The sequence below is a fragment of the Fulmarus glacialis genome, unplaced genomic scaffold (genome assembly GCF_000690835.1).
Source record: "Fulmarus glacialis isolate BGI_N327 unplaced genomic scaffold, ASM69083v1 scaffold19152, whole genome shotgun sequence".
NCBI lineage: Eukaryota > Metazoa > Chordata > Aves > Procellariiformes > Procellariidae > Fulmarus > Fulmarus glacialis.
The window spans coordinates 65816-87705 of record NW_009196686.1 but is presented as its reverse complement, the minus strand read 5'-3'; the positions used below and the strand labels follow the sequence as shown (position 1 = coordinate 87705).

Genomic DNA, 21890 nt, shown 5'->3' with positions numbered 1-21890 from the left:
GTTGGCAGGTCAAAGCATATTAACACATTTTTTTACTCTACTGCCAAGACTTATGGTATATGAAAATATAATACAGAACTTTAGTAAACAAAACTTTCTCTTTTTACAGCTTTCCTACTAAGCTTTGAAACCATTCATGGAAGCTGATGGCAACGCTCTCGTAAGTATAATTGAAGTTATGCCAGAGTTACTGATCAGCTGAAGAGGTCGTATGTTGGGTTGTGCCCTTGTAATCACAGAAGACTGTGGACAACATCAATATCCAAACAAGATCTTGCTTATAGGCCAGGCCAAGTGGCAAGACTGCCACAGGCTGCCCCAGTTCTGCTCTGAAGATGAAATGAAGTCTATTGTATGATGCCGGGGTGCCTGCACTTCCAAGTCCTACCCCTCAATGGATAAGAAAGCAGTAACTTAGGATACATGAGCTTAGCAAAGGATTTAGCCACACATCTCTCTAACCCTTGAGAAGCTTAAGGAAAGTACAGCTCTGTAGAAGATGAATTGTTGATCATAGCTGCCTTCGGTGCCTTCTCAGACTCATGCATTGAGTCAAACTTCATGAGACGTGAAGTCTGGTCTTCGGTATTAGCCCAATGCCCCTGCTTTTGCTTGTAAAACAATTTTTTTTCTTTCCCCCAAAACAGCCTCATGCACCTATTTCACCCCATTTTTTTCTCCTGGGGCATTTGCAGGCTGCAAGCCCCTCAGTCTCTAGGCAGAAGCATCCCCTGGGGCGATCCTTGACTCTTCCTGGCAGCTCCCCAGAGGGATGCTGCCCACCCGAGTTTGGTTCCCAGAGACGATTGCTCAAGGTCACCCATTTGAAAGGGAGGCTGGAAACATATAGCCCCCATGCTATATATTTGTAAATCCTTGCTGTCAGGCAAGGACAAGGTAAGGGGAGCCACAAGGGTGTGGGCCCGAGAAAGCTCTGGCAGCTTCTAATAATTGTGATCAGCTGCCCCTGACCCAGGGTGTCTGGAGCCTTTGATGCAGCTCCTTCTGATTAGGGAGGGTCAAGCACCCTTTAACTGGTGCTCGGAGGGACCTAAGAACCAGGCCCAGAGCACAGCCCACAGACCCAGCAATTTGTACATCAGGGTCTGAAGAAGGAGCAAAGTAAGGGGGCCTCAGTTGAAATCATGCTGCTGCAACAGTCTTAGACAAGGTGGTAACAGGGCAGTTTCCCCAATATATGTGGGAGCAGCTGTCCCTGCTAGGGCAGAAGCTTCCACACAGACTGAGCTTCAGATGGCGGATGCAGGCTTCCAAGTCCCAGACTGCAGGAAGTGCCTGGGACCTCTCTCTGAGGCCAGGAGAGACGGCCCTCTGCCCTGCAGGACATGCGCCGTCTTGGAGGACCTGTGCTGGCAAGTGGAGGAGATATGGGAAGAAGTGAGCAGACAGCGGAGCATCAGAGAAAATGAAAGGGAGATAGATAGGGTCTTCTCTGAGACACAACAGCTTGAAGACCCTCAGTCCCCACCTGCAGTGGAGAAGCAGGCAGTGTCTACCCCCGCTATCAAAGTAAGCAAAACCTCTGGAGAAGGATGGAAGTTGATGACTTCTAGTACCAAGAGGAAGGCTCCTGCCCCACCTAAGAACTTGCAGGTGCAAAATAGGTTGACTGCCCTCAAAATTGAAGAGGAGCCAGATGTGCCTACTAGCAAAGGACCTGGTTCACCTAACCGTAAACCATGCAAGGCTACCAAGAAGAAACAGTCAGTAATCACAATGGGTGACTCCCTGCTGCGGGGGACAGAGGCACCCATCTGTAGGCCCGACCAACTATTTAGAGAGGTTTGCTGCCTGGCAGGGGCCAGGATCCAGGATGTTGTAGAGGGACTGCCAAAGCTTGTCCAGCCCTCTGACTTCTACCTCTTGCTGTTATTCCATGTGAGCGCAAATGATACTGCCAGGGGAAACCAGTATATGCTGGAAAGCAGCTTTGCAGAAAATGTCCTGGGAGCCTTGGTGGACATCAAGTTGAACATGACCCAGCAAAGTGCCCTTGCTGCAAAGAAGGCAAATCCTTGGCTGCATTAGACAAAGTATTAGCAGCAGGTCAAGGGAGGTGATCCTTCCCCTTTATTCAGTGCTGGTGAGGCCACACCTGGAGCACTGTGTCCAGTTCTGGGCTCCTCATTACAAGAGAGACATGGACATACTGAAGAGAGTCCAATGAAGGGCCACAAGGATGATTAAGGGGCAGAAGCATCTAATATATGAGGAAAGACTGAGTGAGCTGGGACTGTTTAGCTGAGAACAGGCTTAGGGGGATCTTATTAATGCATGTAAATACCTGAAGGGAGGGTACAAAGATGATGGAGCCAGGCTCTTTTCAGTGGTGCCCAGTGGCAGGCCCAGAAGCAATGGGCACAAGCTGAAACACAGGAGGTTCCCTCTGAACATCAGGAAACACTTTTTTATTGTGAGGGTGACCGAGCACCAGCACGGGTTACCCAGAGAAGCTGTGGAGTCTCCACCCTTGGAGATATTCAAAAGCTGTCTGGACATGGTCCTGGACAACGACAACCGGCTGTAGGTATCCTTGCTTGAGCAGGGGGGTTGGACTAGATGACCTCCAGAAGTCCCTTCCAAGCTCAACCATACTGTGATTCTGTGGAAAAAGAGGATCTCTAAACTGGCAGAAGTCTCTCACTGAAGTTGTCACTTCTCTTGTATGTCTTTGCTCATCCATGGAGCCTGCCTGGCATAGAAGTGGCTGTGAACAATGCTCAGTTGTACAGCTCCCTTTGCAACTGGCTCACGGGTGTATTTGCCAAGTGGAGGAGTAATGGATAGCAAGCTTGAAGCCTGCATTGTCCTACAGGATCACTCATCCTGTTCAGCCCTCAGGTCTCAGTAAACTGATGAGTAAGCCAAAACCTACCAGAAGAGATTAAAACCTAGCCTGTATTGCCAGCCTTGCACAAAAATGACAACCCTCCTAAAGCTGCAAATAACTGAATGTTTTCCATTTATTTCAGAGCTTTTTGAGGGTTATTGCTCTTGGATTTTCCCTGGTAACAACAAGAGCTAGAAATAGATCTGATTTTTTTGGTTTGTTTTTCAGTTGAACCTGTGATAATGAAATAAATCATTTGCCATCAGGAAATTGAGCTTTATAGAGAAACATCCACCATTGTCAGAAGCATAGTAAAATCATGACATTTGGTTCAGTTTCGGATTGTTCTAGTGACTATGTCTGGTAGTTACAGTACATTCACATCTGAAACTGCTGTCACACCCCTAGTTGGTACCATTGGTTTTACTGGTAATAACTCTGCCCTCCACAGTTTTCTCTTCGTTCTGCACTGGTGTTAATGTCTCCTGTTAGGAGTGAAACTTAAAAGTATCTCTTAATCAATGTTCACCCAGGTTCACTGAAATGAAAGACTGTTGACTCTCATAAGCAAGTTTTCAGAGGAGGAAACTATAATTTACTTCTTGAGGAAAGGTTTGCCACTGGACACTTGCTAATGTGTTGTATTCTCATGGAAAACTGAATCCAAATCCTGCTGGTGAGGCATTTAATGAATTTTATGGTAGATTCATTTAAATATAGGTTTTCTATTGGTTTAAAACAGTTTTTCTGAAAATTGTTTGTTTATTTCATAAAATATCTATCTGACTCCAAACACTGGTGCTTTGGAGAAAGAGGTTGCTTTTGTTTGTTCATAAATCAACAAAATTTGGGAAGGCAATTTTGTGAACAACACCAGATTTCATTGCTGCAGTCTGGGATTAGAGGTTTCTTTTGTGCAAAACAGATTTTTTTTTTTTATCATCTTTTATAAGATGATGCTGGGTTTCTGAACAGCACTAAAAACATTTAAAAGCTTCTGAATTCCAGGTTTAGGATTAATTTGTTGAAAATTTACTTCAGCTCTCAGGAATACTGGGAAAGAAAACCAGAAATGTATCTTAATTCACGAAATCTCACTCAGCAATTATTTTATTACAGATTTATCACTGATTTTATCCAGGCAAATTAAATGCCATGCTGGCTGGGGAAACTGCCCTTCCTTCCCCCATTAATTTCCCAACTCCTCCCACAAAATATGAAGAGATGGCGATCCATCACCGCTGTCAACTTGCAGCAGGATACCATCATTGCCGCTGAATAATAAATGCACATTTGTAAATGCTTTTTGCTACCCCGAGCTCTTACCAGGTAATCAGTTTTTTCCTCAGTCTGTATATAAAGCGGATCCTAAGAGATGATTTACATAATATGGATATTAACCCTTTCTTGACAGGTGAACCATAGACCATGTTATTTTGCTTTAGATCATCAATAAGGTTGGTGGAAAGATGTACTTCTTCCTCGGTTGTTTACAGAGAGCCACATCCTGTCTCAGTATCGCTCTTCTTGTTGTACAACTTTATGCTGGTTAAAGATGAAATGACCCCACTGTCGTATCATTGAAAAGATGTGATGTTGCCCCACTACATAGTTCTTGTGCAAGGAGAGCTGATTCATATTTATTTTTCTTAATATCACTTTGGGTAGCTCTAAAGGAAAGTAATTAGTGTGACTGCGTGACCCATTGATTCACTGAGGCCCTGTATTATTTCCGCGTGTCCTAAATACTTTCTTTGGAATGAAGACACAAAGGCTGGCCCGTGTAGGATGGGGAAATAGTGGAGCCTCCAATAGAGCCGCTGTATTTTCTCATTGCTTTTCTTTGTCTGTTGTCATGGAGAATAGTCTGAGAGAGAGAGAGGCAATGGTAGAATTTAAAAAAAAAAAGAGAGAAAAAAAACACAAGGAAAAAAGAATACGTGATGATTAAACAGGAATCTGTGATTATTCATTCCTGGTGAAGCCTCCCACAAGTGTGTTGTTCAGGTCATCTCAAATAGGCACCAGATAAGCACACGGCTGCGATATGCGGTTCTGCACTCTGTGATACATGCTGCAAAGATCACTGGTTAGAGAAAGTTCTAGTTCTTGTAAATACTGATGGCAGTGGTCTCTTCTATTACTGTTTCCAGATGGTGTGGCTTTACTCACCTTTACTTTGCCTGTGAGAAGATCCATCAAATCCTTCAAGAATAATATGAAATGGGGTTTTCCTGAAAAGCTGGCTGGCTAGGCAGAGGGGCTGCATTAGGGATGTTCATAGTGTAGCTCTGCAGCGGATCAGGTAGTTACCGGCTTTGCATAGCAACGTTGCGGCCGAGCGTATTAAATCATACGTCACCTTATCCAGCATTTGTTATCTGGAGGCTTCAAAACCTTCCTAAAAATAGAAAAAGGTGAATGCTTTTGTTCCCATGCTAGAGACGGAAAGGTTGAGGCAAAGAGAAGTCAAGTGCTTTGTCCACAATCGCACGACCAACCAGCCTGTCTGGGGAGAATTTACTCCAAAAGCCAGACTTTAAATTTCTAATGACCTCTTTTTCAGTCCATGGTCTTCTGTTTTAGTTTCATTTTCTATGTGTTTATGTGGGATGAAATATAAAGACTGCAAATGAGTAAATATAATTCAATTGCATTATTTCTGCAGTGACTAAAACTGTCATATATGGCATGGCAAACTTCTGGCATATTTATGTTTTACACTTTGGATAATCTGCTAGGTTTGTGTGGTGGTTTGTTTTTTTTTTTTTTTATTAAGAAATGTTATGAAACTCTTATATCGGGGAAATACATTCTCTGCACTAAATAAAAAAAGATGAGTGGAAAATCCAGTTTTCTTTTCTTTTTTCAGGATTGCTTAGAATGAGCTAAAGGACAATCGAACACCTGGCATGTATTTTTAATCTCCCCATGTTTGTAAATCCCTCTTGTGGAGTGTAATGAAGCATTAAAATGCTGGAGTTCTACTTCCATTTTTTAACTTCTGAACACAGAATACAATTCAGGCAAGCACGTAGCAAAGTAGAAGCTGCCCGTGGGTGTGAAACAGGAAGCACTAGTAGATAGACACATGTAAAATAGAGTTACGTTTGCTCTTGCTCAACTAGATATACATCAATTTTAATTAACACGTTTTATGCTTCAGCTACTAACGTCCCTTCAGCAGTGAGTGGGTTATGCGTTTCCATCCTGCATATACCACCAGCATCACCACCACGTCCTTCTCTATCTTCCCCCTCCCCTTTCTACACAAATGTTGCAACACAATCTGAAATTTCCTCTTTTCTTTCCTTCCTGCATTTCTTACAGGTTCCCTTGCGTCAGAAGACAAAAAAGAAAAGTCAAGGTAATGAGAGATTGTTTTTTCTTTTCTCTTCTGGGTTCCTCTTTTGTTATTTTCTTAGTATGTCTTATTCTTGGGAGGGTGAGGATTTTATACTGCTACTCAGCTGGTGGAAGGCTGCTTTTTAACTCCACTGATTCTTGCACCGATTCTGAGAAAAATGACAACAGGCTGTTCCTTTGGACTAAATCCTTGTGGTATGTTAATTGAATCAAAGCTGGAAATCAGTGAGGTGGAACCAGCTGCGTGCACATACACACACACACTAGCAGTTTTCATGCACTTGGCATAATAGTTTTCTCTAGCTGACTTAAATAGATGTATTCTTTTCAGTGCAGCTGTGTGAAAGGAAATATATATGCATGCTTCTCTTAAAAGGGGATCAAAGGATATATTTTTAATTTACAAAAACTTGTGTATGGTTATCTTAGCATTAATTAGTGTCTGCATTATCTACAGCTTACTATTTTGTTTCTGCACATCAGAGTGCCTTTCAAATGAATGTGTGTTACTGTCACAGCCATTATAAAACTCAACTACTTCTAAGTATATTTTAAGATATGCTTGGACGACTTGCTGAGATTGTTAAGTAAGGTTGATATCTTTAATTGGCAGCAAGATCTTTCCTGATAATGCACTTTTAAACAAGCAGAACACTGTATTTTTAATGGCACAGGGTTCTTTATAATGAGCCGACGGAGGATATCGTGTAAAGAGCTGGGGCAAGCCGATTGCCAAGGATGGCTCTACAAAAAGAAGGAAAAAGGAGCTTTCATTGGCAACAAATGGAAAAAGTTCTGGTGCGTGCTGAAGGAGTCATCGCTGTATTGGTACAGCAGTCAGCTGGTGAGTACAGCGTCCATCCAGCTCTGGGTGCCGGGCAAGCAGCATCTGCTGGGACCGGGAGAAGGGGAGCTGGGGTCACAATTTAAATGCACCCTGGAGATGTACAAATGACTGGGTTTATTTCTCAGCCCTGACATTTCTTGTAATCCGGGAAGTGTCTATGTGAATGTGAAACATGCAGAAAACTATGTGTTTTCTAGTTCAGTAAGTACTTGTGAAATGTTAACTTGCTGTCTGTTCTGCCCTTTAAAGAGCTGCTCTTTGCAGGCGTTGGTGGCATTTGAATTTGGGAAAGGTTTTCCTGGCTTGGGCAGTTTGCAGACACTCGCTATCAAGACTTAAAACAGGAACACTTCTTCACTAATTAGTTTAATTTTCAGAAGTCTCTCTCCTGTTCTCTCTCCCCGCCCTTCCACACTGAGATTAATCTGTTTATTTGTTTGCTTTTTTGTTCGGTTTTTTTTTCTCCTCCTTTTTTTTCTTTCTTTTTTTCCCAGTTTGCACTGGCAAGCTTGCAGGTATGAGCACTGTCACTTGGTGATGTTTTTACTCCTGGTCTTGCTGGTGTCTCATCCAGAGCATTGTAATAATCACATTCTGCTGATTTTTAACTTCCTGCTCTGACGAGTTGATGCTAAAAGTAAAATCTGCAGGAGGACACAATGTTTTGAATTCAAGGTCCAGCTTTCTGTTCCGAGGATGAGCTTTCCTCAGGACAGCCGATATAGATGGCATTTCTCTTCCTGCTAATTCAGCCCAAATAGCCTACTCCACTTACAGTGCGAGTGGGAAACAGTCTGAGACAAAGAACAGCAGGCCCTGAATTCTTGTAATCAACCGAAGAACTAGGAATTAAAAACTGAAAAGGGTGGTGGGGGGGGAAGACATAGTGAGAAATCCAGAGTAACCCTTTTAATGAAAAGTTATGGCTGAGTGCAAAGAAGCTGTGAGCCCTAGGGAACAGCTGGCTTTACTCCAGGCTGTTTGCTACAGCTCGGCTTGACTGGACAGAGGTGGTGTCTTGCCCATCCTAGGAAGATTCAGACATAATTATTCTCTTCACTTTGCTCTCTTGCACTTCTACCTCTAAAAAACCTCCTATCATGTTCGAATGATGGACGGACAGAGCCCAGAATTGGGGTGTGCAGAGGATTAGGGGACATCAGCAACAAAAGTTGAAACTGAGGAGCTTCAGTGTGGAGTTCTGGACGGGCATCAGGTTTCCTAAACGCAAATGGGCTGCTCTGTAAATCAGCATCTCCCAGGCCCAGCAAAGGATGAAAGATTAAAGAAACCCTTATTAATTCTTAGAACATTCTAAGAATTTAAATGCAATCTGGATTGTTTCCACTTGTTTATTTCTATTGCAGTAATCCCCATTAAAAATCTTGCTAACTGTTTCGTTCAAGTTACAAATAAAACAGTTTAAACCGTAAAAAACCACCCCAAATCCTAAACAAAACTTTACTCATGTAAAGAGTATTTCATATTCTCCCTTCAGTTGTGGATACAGTGTTGGGATTTTTTTAACAGAATAAAAACTTTGACCTTTCTTAAATGGCATTTAAACATGGTATTAGCTATTTTTTGGGGGGGAAAAGTGAAAACAACTATGATGGTCTTGGGCTGTTGTTTTTTGTGGTGTTGTGGTAGTCTGATTTAGCTTCCTTTCAAGACCAAGTCAAACACATGCATGAGAGAAAGAGAAAGAAATAAAAGAAACAGGAAAAATAGACAAAAAAAAAAAAAAAGGCTTTGTTTTTCCAATGCTTGCAATATTTCTGCTTGAAAGACATGGCCTGGCAGAAATACTCATCAGTGGCATTAATACCCTCCAAACCCTTATTAGCATTGACTATTCTAAATCACTGCTTGCAGTTGTACTTCTGGCCAAGCAGTACTAAGAAAGGTGAGCTGGCTGGCTGACATGAAGTTGGGAGGAAATAAAACGAGGCAAGATTAGGCAAATTTTGCATGCTGGGAGGAGAAGGGTCGTGGGGGAGAGGAGCAAAGTCGTCCAATTCTGTTACTTCTTGTGGCCTGGCTAAATTCCCCTCTTGGGATCCAGAGCAGCCATGGTCATGCTGATCCCAGTGCTACTAAACAGCATTCACCATTTGGGGGAACTCGTCCTTTTGGTTCATGCCTGCTCTCCTGCTGTCACTGATGCCCCAAAATGAACAAGGCTGAAGAACGGGTGGCAGCCTCATTCCAGTTTATTTCATATATTCTAAAGAGCTCCTATGGCTTCAAAATACTGTTGGCTTATGTCAGCACTGACTTCTCACCTATCACAGTTCTTCTTGTAAACATGCTGGCTGGTAGCATCTCTTTGCTTTCAACTTCTGCTGACTTTTGCAGACTATTTTACATTAAAAACCTGAGGTTTCTTTGGACAAGTTAAAGTGCAACCTCTGCATGATTGTAGAGTCAGGCAATGTTTGCAGAATGGCAGTAACTAGGGGGTGTGGGAAGGAGAGGAGGTGTCCTTTGCTAAGATCTGCTTACTTAGATTGATGAGACCCAGAGCCATGCTCAGAGTCTCATCTGAGATGAATTAGACCCATTGTGTTTTCACAGATATTTTCACCTCTAGGTTGACGAAGCAGAAATAGCAGTGACATATTCACCGGTTTGCTTGATATTTCTTTTTACTTCTGTATCTGGCCTGGCTTTAATACTGCCTGCACTTCCGCTGCCTTCAGTGGAGTTAATCCTCGGTCCCAACAGGCCATCCAAGATGACAATCTTAAGTTCACAGTTGTGTTGAAGGAGGAGGAGTCCTGCTCCTCGCGTGCCCGAGGCTTACCGTGACAGGCCCTCTTTGAGGCTGAAGCGAAAGGTGGTGGCGGAGGAGTGGGGCTGAGGTCGAAGAAACCGGGGCACGCTGGTTGCCTCCAGCTCTGCCCGGCCAGTTTTGTTCTTGTGAGAAATGAGCGCGTTTTATTTGTGGCTGTGTGGAAACCACAGTCAACCAGACACTGGCAACGGTAGCATAGCAACAGGGTGCTGGACCTAACCTTTTTTTCTAATGGAGATGGAGAAAATAGGGAGGAATTTGTATGGGAATGTGCGGATTTGGGTAGGTAATCTCAGCTGACATCGTGTTCCCAGTGAAGTCTGTCTTCAGGCGCCTCCAAAGCTCTGGATGTTTCTGTCACTCTGATTTAATTTGCCTTCAAGCCACTCTGGTTCTGGGTCTTGCACATGAGGCAGTTTGGGGTAGGAGATATAGGACACTTGTGGTGACATTTGTAGACAGGAGCTCCTTCAATTTAACATAAAATACATTGTGAAAACCACAGCTCAAAAAGAAAAAATAACAAAATGCCAAGAAGGGCCAGCAACAGCAGATCAGAGACCCTGAGAGTCAAGCTTCTCCTTCACTGAAAGCAAACCAGAGCACACAGGCAAATCCAAATTAGCTTTCGACCAGCTAGCTGAGGTACTGGGAGTGGTGAAGTTAGGGCCCCGGTGGTCTCAGCAGGCTTGGGTAGACTGCCGTGAAACCTCTTTCCACGTATGTTTGCTCTTTCTATAAAAAATGGATACCACATGAAGCAGGTAAACTTTTGTTTGCAGCATGGACGCGCCCCCATCCTGGGGAGGGGGAGCTGCTTGGACTAGGAAGAAACACAGAAGGATTGGTTTTGCAGTGGAAACACAAAAAATGTCAGAAAATGAATGTGAGCAGTCAGACTTTCTGGGTGCATTCAGGAACACCAGACTCCTTGGACAACTGCTCTTTGTTAGCGTTTGGTTCCCTCTTTCGAGTACTGTTCTCTGTAGGCAGCTGCCTTGAAGACAAGTGTTTAAAGAGGACAGTGTGTGATCCTGCCTACCCCTTTAGCAGTTTTAGTTCTCATACAGAAACCCTGGAGTGAATCAGTACTCCTACATATGAAGAGGGGTAGAGGGGTAAGAAGATCATCACATATCATCATAGGCTCCTGGCTCCTTGCACTTGTTGAGACTATGATGTTGGACAGTGTTGGCTGGAAAGGGACAGAGGACTGAATGCTTCTGTCTTGTGGGTCTTTAGGATAGCTCGGCTGGTTTTCCAAGAGAGTTGAAATACAGTTTTGCAGGATGTGTTAATGATGGTTGTCATGGGGATTCAGCTGAAAAGAAATATAAAATCAAAGGGTTGCAGGCTGTGATCTACTGTCACTATTTATATTTGGGGTGTTTTTCCCCATTCACTGCATTTAAATTGGTCCTCACTCCAACAGTTTTGCCAGGAGCTGTATAATTGCAGTCTTTTAAAACAGAAACCTTTCAACTTTGAGTTATAGTTGCTGCTTACGTGAATGATAAAAAGTCATTGATGTCGGTTGATTGTGCCGAGGGCTTCAGGGACCTCTGATCCTACATGTTACACAAATTTTTCACAGTTCTATAGGTTGCCTCACTGGTGTACTAGGCAGAGAGAAAAAAGACTAAAAAGGCTTGAGGGCTGAACTGCTCCTGGGTTTTCTGGGGGCATTGCTGAAACACTGTGATGAAGCCATCAGGAGTACCCTGAATTGCAGATTGGAGCTCTTCCACAATAACTAGACGTTTTCACTTTATAGCACTATTTTTTAAAATCTTTCTGCATCATTACATTCACTTTAAATGTCGAAAAAGGTCTATTAAATGATTTACTAAATCTCCTAAACCACAAAATTTAGACAATGTATTGAGGCAAGCTAAAAAGGACATTAGCCTCTTTCATTGGATTCGTGCATTATGTTTCATAAATATGTTCGAATTTTTTTTTGAGTGAAAAGTTTTTTCTGTGAAAAAGTGGTTATTTTCTCTTTTGCCCGAAACATTTGCAGAGACTGTTATTATTGAAATTATTTTCCTACAATTGGGCATAGGAAAAAGTGCAGATTTATATGTTAGGCTAACCTGCACAGGAGATAACAGCTTATTCTTTTAAACATCCTGATTAAATAGGAAACAGGTCAAGGTTCTTTTAATCTGGGTTTTTTAGGGCTATTTTACAGCGTTGCAATAAAATCTGAAGGAAGTTTGAGTGAAATGTGCGAGTTAAATAATAGCATGCTTAAAGTCACGTTAAAGATAACATTTCAGAGAAAAGAAAACATTTAGGACTTCTGTATACTTTTAATATTTTAAAATGTCATTTTTATCCCAAGAATGACCAAAAAATGACTTCCACATGTTCAGTTCCTAGTGTTTATTTGGAATTCTATTTGCTGACTGTAATAACACTCATAAGGTTTTACTGCTATGTTTTGTTTTCCTTTTTTTCCTTCCTTTTTTCTGATAATTATGTAACGACATACCCATCAAACCCCTGTTTTCTGTTACATAGATGGCACATCTGAGATGTGTACCAACAGTGCATTTAAAAAAAAAAAAGAAAAAAAAAGGAGATATGGTTCCTAAAATTCACACCATCATCCTCCTTCCTTTCACTCATACATAAAATGAAACCCTAACCTTTTCTTATAAATGAGCAAATGCAAAATCACTGGCAGAATTCATATAAAACCTGACTGCATTGAACATAATCTTTTACCAACTGGAACGTGTCAAATACTGCATAAGAAGTCTGGAGATTTCTCTGTTGTAAAACTGGTAAATGTAAATTACTAAAATCAAAGCCTATAGACCTATTTCCATTAGCAATTTAGAAAGTATTCCTCTAATTTAGATACTTATTGGATATGCCAGTTCCATCTCCACATGGGTGGAAGCACCCCAGGTGAGCGTCCCCACACTGTCTTACAGCATCCTGATAATTCAGTAGCCCAATACAAAACCTGAATGGTCAAGTATTTGTGTAAAGTAAAACTAAATTGACAGCAGAGACAGTGACTTATCTAATGGCACTGCATGGACTTAATCTTCTCAAAAGTGTCTGTGCAATTTATAGGGTACAGTCTAGACCAATGGCTACTGCACCAATAGATGAAACTGGCTGAGCTGTGATTACAGCTGTAACATGTAAGGCCAACCCCTCCCCCCCGCCCCCCCCCAAACCCTAGTCACCCACTCACCCACCTGATGGTTTACCTAGCTCAGGCCATGAATTTATTGGTGTATGGGTGAGAGGGTACCTGGGTATATTCCTTTTTAAAGGGTCTTTATTTCTTTTCTTTTTTTTTAAACTGGGCTTATTGATTGATGCTGCAGAGAAATAACTGGCATTCTAAACGTTTCTCATCCCTCAATGTGTGTAATAATGTCTTTGATACCCCATGAACTGCTTTTTTGAGGTTGGTCTCCGCTCTTCTTAGACTGGTCTCAGGAACCAAACAGGAATTTTGGTGTTCTTGCTGCACCTGTTCTAGTAAGTGACCACTCTTTTCGGTACAGAAAAGCAGGATAGTACATTCTCTTTAGTGCAATGCAGCCCATGAATAGAGCTCGTCCTTTACTTGCTCCTACTCATTCGCTCATTGTTATATACTTAGTGCACTATGGATCTGGGATGGAAATACTAGCTCAAGGTGTAAGTGATTGAAATATACACAAAAAAAACCCCCACCTTTTAAAAATTCTTGTTACTTTTTTTTCCTTAGTTAATTGTTATTTTGTATCATTGAGTTTAGTCTCACTAGATTCGAACCTGTGGAATGGTAAAAAAAGCTCCCCAAGCCAGGCTCTAAACAAGTTTGGCAGGTACAAATATAATCAGAGAAAGTTAAAAACCCACAACTGCAAATAAGCACATTTGTGTACAAACGAAGCCACATTGCAAAATCAAGATTTTTTTCAGCCCAGATGCTAATAAACGTCATTGTTTCTTCTGTACTGAAAGAAAATAACAAAAAAAACCCCCTTCTACCAATTATTTTTTTTTTTTTTTGTTCCTGGAGCAGGCAAAACCATCTACTGGTGAAGATGCAAAATATAAACCTCTCATATGAATATTTAATACCTGTAAACTGCAGGAATGATGGTTATGTGATTTATTGTATACCAAACAACAGATATGCAGAGGTGCAGGGAAGCCACCCATTGAAAAATCCGTTCTGTATCCATATTTCTGCTTTCAGAGATTCGTACTTCCAAGCATTAAAGCTCAAAGACTTGTCTCGATGAACATCTTTTTATAGTCTCTTCATATTCATGCATAATGTGACTTGAGATGCTGTCAGTTATCTTCATTTATCCTCTGTCTTTGTAATTGTTGTGTATATTTTACCTGCTTTAACTCAGTGTACGTTTTCAGAATTTTAATGTGCCAGGAATAAGGGCTGGGAGCCGCAAAAAAGTGATTCAGGAATGAACACTTCCTGTATTTTGGAAAGTACAGTTTTTCCCGACATTATATGCCACAGACTTTTGTCTACATTATTGCTTCTCTTAGGAGGAGTCCTAGTCGTATTGCAGCTGATCGGTTGAATGTAGATAGATGTAGTAAAGGAAGATGTTTCAGCTGCAGGCAGCAAGAACAGGGATTTGAGCCTAACTGGTAACTCCAGTTGCTGGAGCCACTCTCTGACACAGAGTCCAGCTGACCCAGAACAGAGATGCCATTGCCCAGTAAAACCTCTCCTGTCCAGAAAGGGGTGACTGCATATAAACAGTCTTCTATAAATGTCTGCCTGGCTTTAGCTACCTCCTGTACCATGCCTGCAAATTTCGGGGGGGGAGTGATAGCTGGGTGGCCAAAGCCATCTGAGGCTGGTTTGCAGTGTTTAACAACAGAGCTCAGCTGCGTGGGACCATCCCCTTGCACTGTTTCACCTCCTGGCGTGGGAGCAGCCCGTATTGCCTCTGCCTTGCTGACGTACAGGCATACATAGGCGACCCTACGAAACGGTCCATGTTACAATTATCCAGGTGAGACCCTCCTCCATCTCTACCTAGGATCATTTTGGGTCACTTTTGAATTCCCATCGCTATAGACATGTATTTTTCAAATACACATAGATCATTATATGTGGTGCTGTTACTCATCTGTGTAACACACATGCATACTGTATAACGGAACAAACACTCCTTTGAGATTGTATGTAACATCCAGACCTGAACGGATGATACAACCCTTATTTGTTCTCTCTTATGTCATCCACCTCTTTTGAGAGGTTTCTGTTTTTAGAGCTGACATTCAGTAGTTTCATTTTCTGTGGTCTCTGCACAAAACGTGGCTGGTCTCTTTGTTGAAAGAAGTTGTGTGATCACTGATGGCTGCAAAGGAATTGGGTTCCTCCACCTGTTTTTAGTCCTGGTTTGATCCAAACCTAAATTTTGCCCTTCATAATTTCAGACTCTGGACTAGACTTATGACTTACTTATGAATCTTAGATAAGGGTGCTCTGACACAAATGCTTCGAGGTGAGGAGGAGGGGCAATCTACTTCAGCACTATTGTAGGATTTGAGGATCCTTCCTCTTTCAGGAGCTTTGATATTTGGAAGCGTACAACAAATCCTATGCTCACACTCTGCCGCTTGCACAAACAGGAGTGGTGGCTTTCTAGCATCCAGGACTTGCACAAAGTGTAGCTGGTATAGGAATATTCCTTGTTCCCAAATATCAGCCAAAACATCGGGTGTTAATCTGTCCCCATGGTGATAAGCATATATTTTCACGCTATAAAAAGCTGTCAGAAACATGCCGTTGCATGTTAAATATTGTTGCGCATTGGAGTTTGGTAGTTCATCAGTTGGTTGATGTGGTGATTTAATTTTTTTTTTTTATTGCAGGCTGAAAAAGCAGAAGGATTCATCAGACTTCCAGACTTCAGTGTGGACCGAGCAATTGAATGCAAAAAAAAGCAGTAAGTTTATCTCTTGCCCCTAGTTTTGCATGACTTTTACGATGTTGCAAGGAATTGAATCTCAGTAGTGCCTGACAATGAAGCTGTGGGGAGTTCTTCTGTGTTGTATAAATAATGAGATATTAATTGAGCTATTGAAAGAAAACCATATTGCAAAAATATTTTTTTTAAATTCTCTGCCAGATGTGCTCTGTTAAAACTACAAATAAAAAAGTAGATCAGTATGCCAAATGCTTTTTTTTTTTTTCTCTTTGATCACTGATTATGCATAAGTTGTTACCTTCTCTTAGGTGGGGAGGTGAACAGGGGTGCAAGTAATGCTGCTTCCCTCTGAGTTGGGACTATTCTTTAGGCTGCTGTGGTGCAACTTTGTTTAGCAGGGTGCAAATTTCAAAATATTCTCGCCAAACTCCACATGCTTCCAGCTGCTTCTGAGTACAATTCTAAGGTTTGGAGGGGTGTTGCTGCTGTTCAAAGTTATAAAGCTCAGCATGGTTTTTATTCTGTCCCTCAAGAGAAAGCCTTTGTTGTTCTGTTCGGGTCTCACGGTGACATAAGCTGTAGGTGTTCTTGAGACTAATTGTGGGCTTGACTCCTCCAAAGAAAGAGGACAGCTATTTTGAATATGGGGAGCTCCATTTTGTTTTCTCAGAGGAAAGGTTGAGTCACATAGTATGGGACCACGAGAAAATGTTGCTTTTCACTTCTGCAGCTGTTGGCTGCCAGTGCCTGGGAGGAAAACATGTGCTCATCACTTATTTGGGATTGGGGTAAGTTAGGAGAACTGTGAGGACTGACTGGCGCTGCTGGGCCCCAGTCAAATAGTGTGTACTTCTGCGGGACAGAGTCAGTCACCTAACGAGGAACAAAAGAGGGAAGCCACACAGTCTCAGGATCGGAGGCTATGGTTTAGGGGAAAAAAAACCTCTGAAGAGTCTTACTGATGGCTATTCAACTAAAGCATAGTCTGGGGCTGAGACCAACAGGTTAACTATTGGTATGTCAAGGGACTACCTCCATTTTGTTTGTTTCAAACCTGCTGCCGAGTTGCCTCTTTTGTGCCTCCTAAAACTTGTCTTGGAAAAGACAGTGAAGAGTCAGTCCCTGTTCACCCACTGCATGCTGCTTGTGATTTTATTGTATTATATCTCCCTTCCCTCAATCATCAGTTTTCCATGCTGTGGGGTCTTAGCCTGATTAATCACTCCTGGAATCTGTTCCACACCTTGGGTCACCCCTGGTGCTTTCTCTGAACCTTTTCGAGGTTTACTATGCTTTTCTGAGTTGTGGGAAGCAAAGCTGCACCCAGTATTCGAGATGTGAGTTATGTAATGGCATAATGAAAGTCCACGTTTTATTCTTCATTCCTTCCTTTTTAGTTCCTGCAGTTTATACTCTCTGAATAATGTGTGGCCTAGGAAGTGAGCTAAAAATAGACTAGAGGTTTAAGGAGAGAGCTACATGGATGGATAAGCTGATTTGGATTAATATAGTGGAGTGAATAAATATTTTAAATAATTCATTCAGCTATTTTTTTCTTTTCTTATGTAAACCAGTTTTCTTCATATCTCTTCTATTTTTCTTTTCTTAAAGTGCTATTAAGATCAGCCACCCACAGATCAAGACATTTTATTTTGCAGCAGAAAATGTTCTGGAAATGAACACGTAAGTAGGAGCAACTGGCCATGTTTCATCCTGTCTCACGCCTGAGAACACCCTTTGAAAGTTCATTCTCTCACTGTCAAGCAGTTGTTGACAAAGCTATCTGGGGAATTACTGAGTCTGTTTTGTTTTCTGGTCATTGTATAGAAGGAAAATACTGCTATTTGTTCACTAATGACAGCTGAAATCAGAATCGCATTATTAGCCTGATTTTGATACTAATCTTCCCAACATTTGCTGGTATAAATCCCTTTCTGTTAGAGAGGTGCAAAGATTTGATAACAAGCTCATCACCTTGGGAGAAGTGAGGGAAGAAAGGAAAGAGGGAAAAGCTTAATACAGTTTTGTCCCAAAAGTGAACTAAGACTAGAATATAATATTGTCTGCTTTCAGGGTAGCATGTCAGTTAACAAGGAGGGTTAAAGGGATAGAAAGGGCTGTTTCTTTAATGTAAGTAAGCATTTGCTTCACTGCCAAACCATGTTGCAGTTAAATGATCCTCATGACAGATCAGGAATTTTCTTTCCACAAATGTCAATAAGAACAATAATTCATTCATGCAGTTTTTAATGCAAGAAATAAAAATGGATATGAAACTGCCATTTTAGAAACCACTGAGCTCTCAGAAGTAGATACTACTTGCTGTTGACCCAGTTTTGGCTGATTTAGATACATTTTGTATCTTTGTCTTTTTTGCTTCAGATTGCAGTCCGTTCACAATGCTATTGCATTAAGTGGCCAAATACTGGATACAAAGCAGTACAATTTAAATGGGAAGAGAGCTCCTGTGATAGGATTTTAATCACGGCTCTGCTGGTGACCTTTGTGAGATTCTTCATAGGGCATTGACTGTTCTTTCCTCTATAAAAATGAGACTTCATACATATTTACCACAACAGAAAAGGATAGAGGTTGAGAGAATGTGTGTGACCTTCCAAAAGGGCTATAGATGCAGAAATGTACGATACTACAGTAGTGTATGTACATATATATTCATAAATCTGTACGCTATAGATGCATACAAGTAAATATAGATGGAAAGACCGTGTTGCCCTTTGCAACTTGGAGCAGCACAGAGCGTACTGTTGAGGAGATAACCATCCGTTTCTGTATCACTGCATTTCCTACTGGAATTCCTGAATAGAGTGAGAAGTTCTTGAGGTAGATGGGCTGAGGATGACTGAGAATGACGGACTGCTGGACAGGAATATTTCTGTAGAGAGAGTAACCCTGGTTGAGAGAGAAGAGAGGGAAGGATGTAGGGAGAAGGAAAAGGAAAATTAGAGATAATGGAGGATGTTAGTGAGTGCTAGCAGCCAGTTTGGAGCCCAGCTGGAAATTCTCAGTGTCTTAATGACATTTTTTAACTGTTTAGTCTCATGTGAGTGAGTGAGTGAAATCTATGCAGGTGTCCCAGCTCTTATGCCCGCAGAATGATTTTCTTCAAACTCCACTTCTTGAGTAAAATTCATTTTGGCTTAAAGCTAGGTAGCTTAGTGTTAGACCAGCTTGCATTATACTGCACTAATTCTAATTCCTCACTGTTGTAACTGATGATGTTTTCCTTGGCAAAGTATAAAATACATGCATTTAATACATAAAGTACATGCATACTCATGCATATGTCAAAACAGACTAAAAGACATCTGTTCTCTTGGCTCCAGTCCCACAAATACATATGCATGCGAGTGGTTCCACTGAACTCACTGGGGCATTTGCATGTGTCGAGTTACTGGTGTGCATAAATGCTCAACAGATCATGACCTTTCATAACTATTCATGCATATATATCTATTAAATCAACAGTGGACTTACTAATAAAGTCATTTGCTTCATTAATTTAGCATGTATTTGCCATTGTCATACACACATGAAAAGTAAATGCGTGCTCAGACACAATGTTTTTTCAGAGTTATGAATCTTAATTCCTGCCCTTTCTACATTCCCTCTTTAGGCCTTGAGTTTTAATCTGAAAGGCTTGAGCTTTTTTAGTTGTTAGTTTCTTAAAACCTGGATAGATCTGAATGACCTACAGGCAAACACAATATACAAAAAGTATATCCAGGGATTGTTTCTAGCACTAGAAAAATGCAGCCACCTAGGAAGAGAAATGAAAAAAACCTGTTAATAGCTTAAAGCAACACAGGAAGTGAGATTTACTAAAAACAAAAATACATAGAGAGTTAAAGAAAGCAGTATATAATAGTTAGAAAGTCTAGTTTTAAATGGCTTAGATTCTTAGACTGTACTACAATAGCTTTTACCAGGGCAGCTGACATCATCTTCTATGGCTCCCGTGCCTTTTGCTTCATCTCAGGTGAAAGATGACACCTCAACAGCAGGACTAAGCCACTGACATTGTGTTATAGCACACACATTTTTCCTTTATCTTCCACAAGTGCAACTCCTTGGTCATCAGTAGTGCTTTTTTCAGGATCAGGGAAAGCTGTCCCAGGCAACTAGTCCTGCTCACCATGGGGAATATTAGTGTTCAGGTAACTGGTGCCTTTCTAGAGGGTGCTCAAAGAAACAGAAGGAAACTTTGACATTTAGTCTTCAGGTTAATGAAAACAGATGTAGTAATGTAGAACACATCTGAAAGGGGCAAAACTCTGTCTGAACAGCATGCAAGTATCCCTAACTCTATATTCCCTCTGTCTCAAACTCAGGTGGCTAAGTAAACTGGGGATGGCTGTACACCCTCAGGCACCCAACGGGAAGAATGAGGAAGGTATGCTCCTAACGGTGGTTTCAGTGCGTAACTACATCACGTTCTTCACAGCTTTTGCTTGGCCAAATTTTTGTCAGCTCTTTTCTTTCTTTTAAATTGTCAACTTGGGTCCATCTACCGACTGAGCTCAGAGAAACCACACTGACACAGCACAGAGTAATCACAGAAGAAACAATGGTGAGAAACAGTGCCACTGAGAGACACTCAGTGACCTTGTGAGAGGTGCGTAACTACTTTCTGGCAGTTTGCTGGCTTGCTAAGCCTACAAGTGCAAAGAGAAACAACTGTGCTACTCTGGGTTTTGAGTTGGTAAGGTATATTACAGGAGTTGTCTACGGCCCAGGAGCTCACTAGCTTGGGAACATCTCGTGCAATGTAGACCTGTCCCTACTGTCTCCTCCATTTCTGGGGGTTTCAACAGCAGCAATGTCGGGGAGTGCGGGTGGTAGTGGTGTACTGAAGCCTACAATTTCCTTCAGAGCCAAGCCCAAGAGTTAATTGCGGAATGAGTAATTTTAAAAGTTCCCTAGAAATTTATTTATTGTCTTAATTTGCACAGTGACCTAACGGTGAGAGGATACCTGCACTCAGATCACAAATCTGGGCACAGGACAAAGCAAATCACCTGTCAGAGTGCTTGGAGAAGCTGCTGGTGAGGACACACGTGCTGGGAGCTTGTTTAGAGTGGGAAGTGCTGTAGGTAGTATTATGTTAGCAAACCAGGGATGGACTCTGACCTGAGGAATATGTATTTTCTTCTGGGCTTTCGAACCTCCATTTTTAGAGTATTGGTACCCTGTGCCTTTTTTAGAACTGCTCAGGTTGTGAAGGAGCAGGCATTATGAAAAAGAAACTGGTATTTGTAGTAGTATGAACGCTTAGGTGATGCAGCCCGCTTTGTCTAAGCACTGAAATGCTCCTCTCTGCATCCCTTCTGCTGTTTTCCAGAATAAAGTTGTGTTTTATGACCAGGCTTTGGACATGTAATGCCATTATTGATTAGTCTGATCTGGCTCTGTTTATACTCTGGCTCCATTTATACTCTGCCACTAAAAGCAGCTCTGGGCTGGTAAACATAGATACTACGGATTTCTGGAGATCCAGCAAGTCTTATCAATTTTTGTTTTCTGTTCATGGTTCCTCTTTATTTCTTGTCAGGAAACGTGTTAATTCCCATACCCCTAAATTCCTGCAAAATGCCTGTGTCCTTTTTGAACCCAATTTTGTATCAAAACAGTCTGAGATAATTAGGATAAAGGGCGATGTTGGGTATTAGGCTGCGTAGCAAGTACCACATGGTAACTTTACTCGGGGAGGAAGTGTCCAAACATGTTGTCCCTGTTTTCACAGTGGAGGAGTTTGATGGAAGATGAGGATGGTCAAAATTCTATACATGAAAACAATTTTTTTTTTAAAGCCTCAAAAAACGTAGTATTGGTTGTGTTGGCTGAATCGAGAGTTATAAAGCAATTCAAAATGTGACAGCCCACTAATCTTAATTAAAAAAAAAAAGACAGAAAGATACAAAATAATCCACTCAATAACCTCTGCAGCAGGTTATCTGATTACCCTGCAATAAACATAACGTAGCCAAGATCTCTTCAGCTTTTGAAACTGGTGGCCTGTCTCCCCTTCAGGAAAAGGCACTTTGATTCTGGTGTCAAACACCACCTCATCTTTCCATGCGTGTT

At 41.6% G+C, this 21890-nt stretch overlaps 1 protein-coding gene across 1 annotated transcript in view; it reads left to right on the top strand.

Moving 5' to 3' along the window:
* Positions 1 to 136: 136 nt before the first annotated feature.
* IPCEF1 (interaction protein for cytohesin exchange factors 1) overlaps positions 137 to 21890 on the top strand; it is a 43251-nt gene continuing 21497 nt past the window's right edge. The window contains exons 1-6 of the mRNA XM_009572285.1: positions 137 to 160; positions 6182 to 6218; positions 6892 to 7061; positions 15733 to 15806; positions 17400 to 17471; positions 20138 to 20199. Of these exons, the coding sequence (XP_009570580.1) occupies positions 137 to 160; positions 6182 to 6218; positions 6892 to 7061; positions 15733 to 15806; positions 17400 to 17471; positions 20138 to 20199 (439 nt within the window). The remainder of the gene's footprint in view (positions 161 to 6181; positions 6219 to 6891; positions 7062 to 15732; positions 15807 to 17399; positions 17472 to 20137; positions 20200 to 21890) is intronic.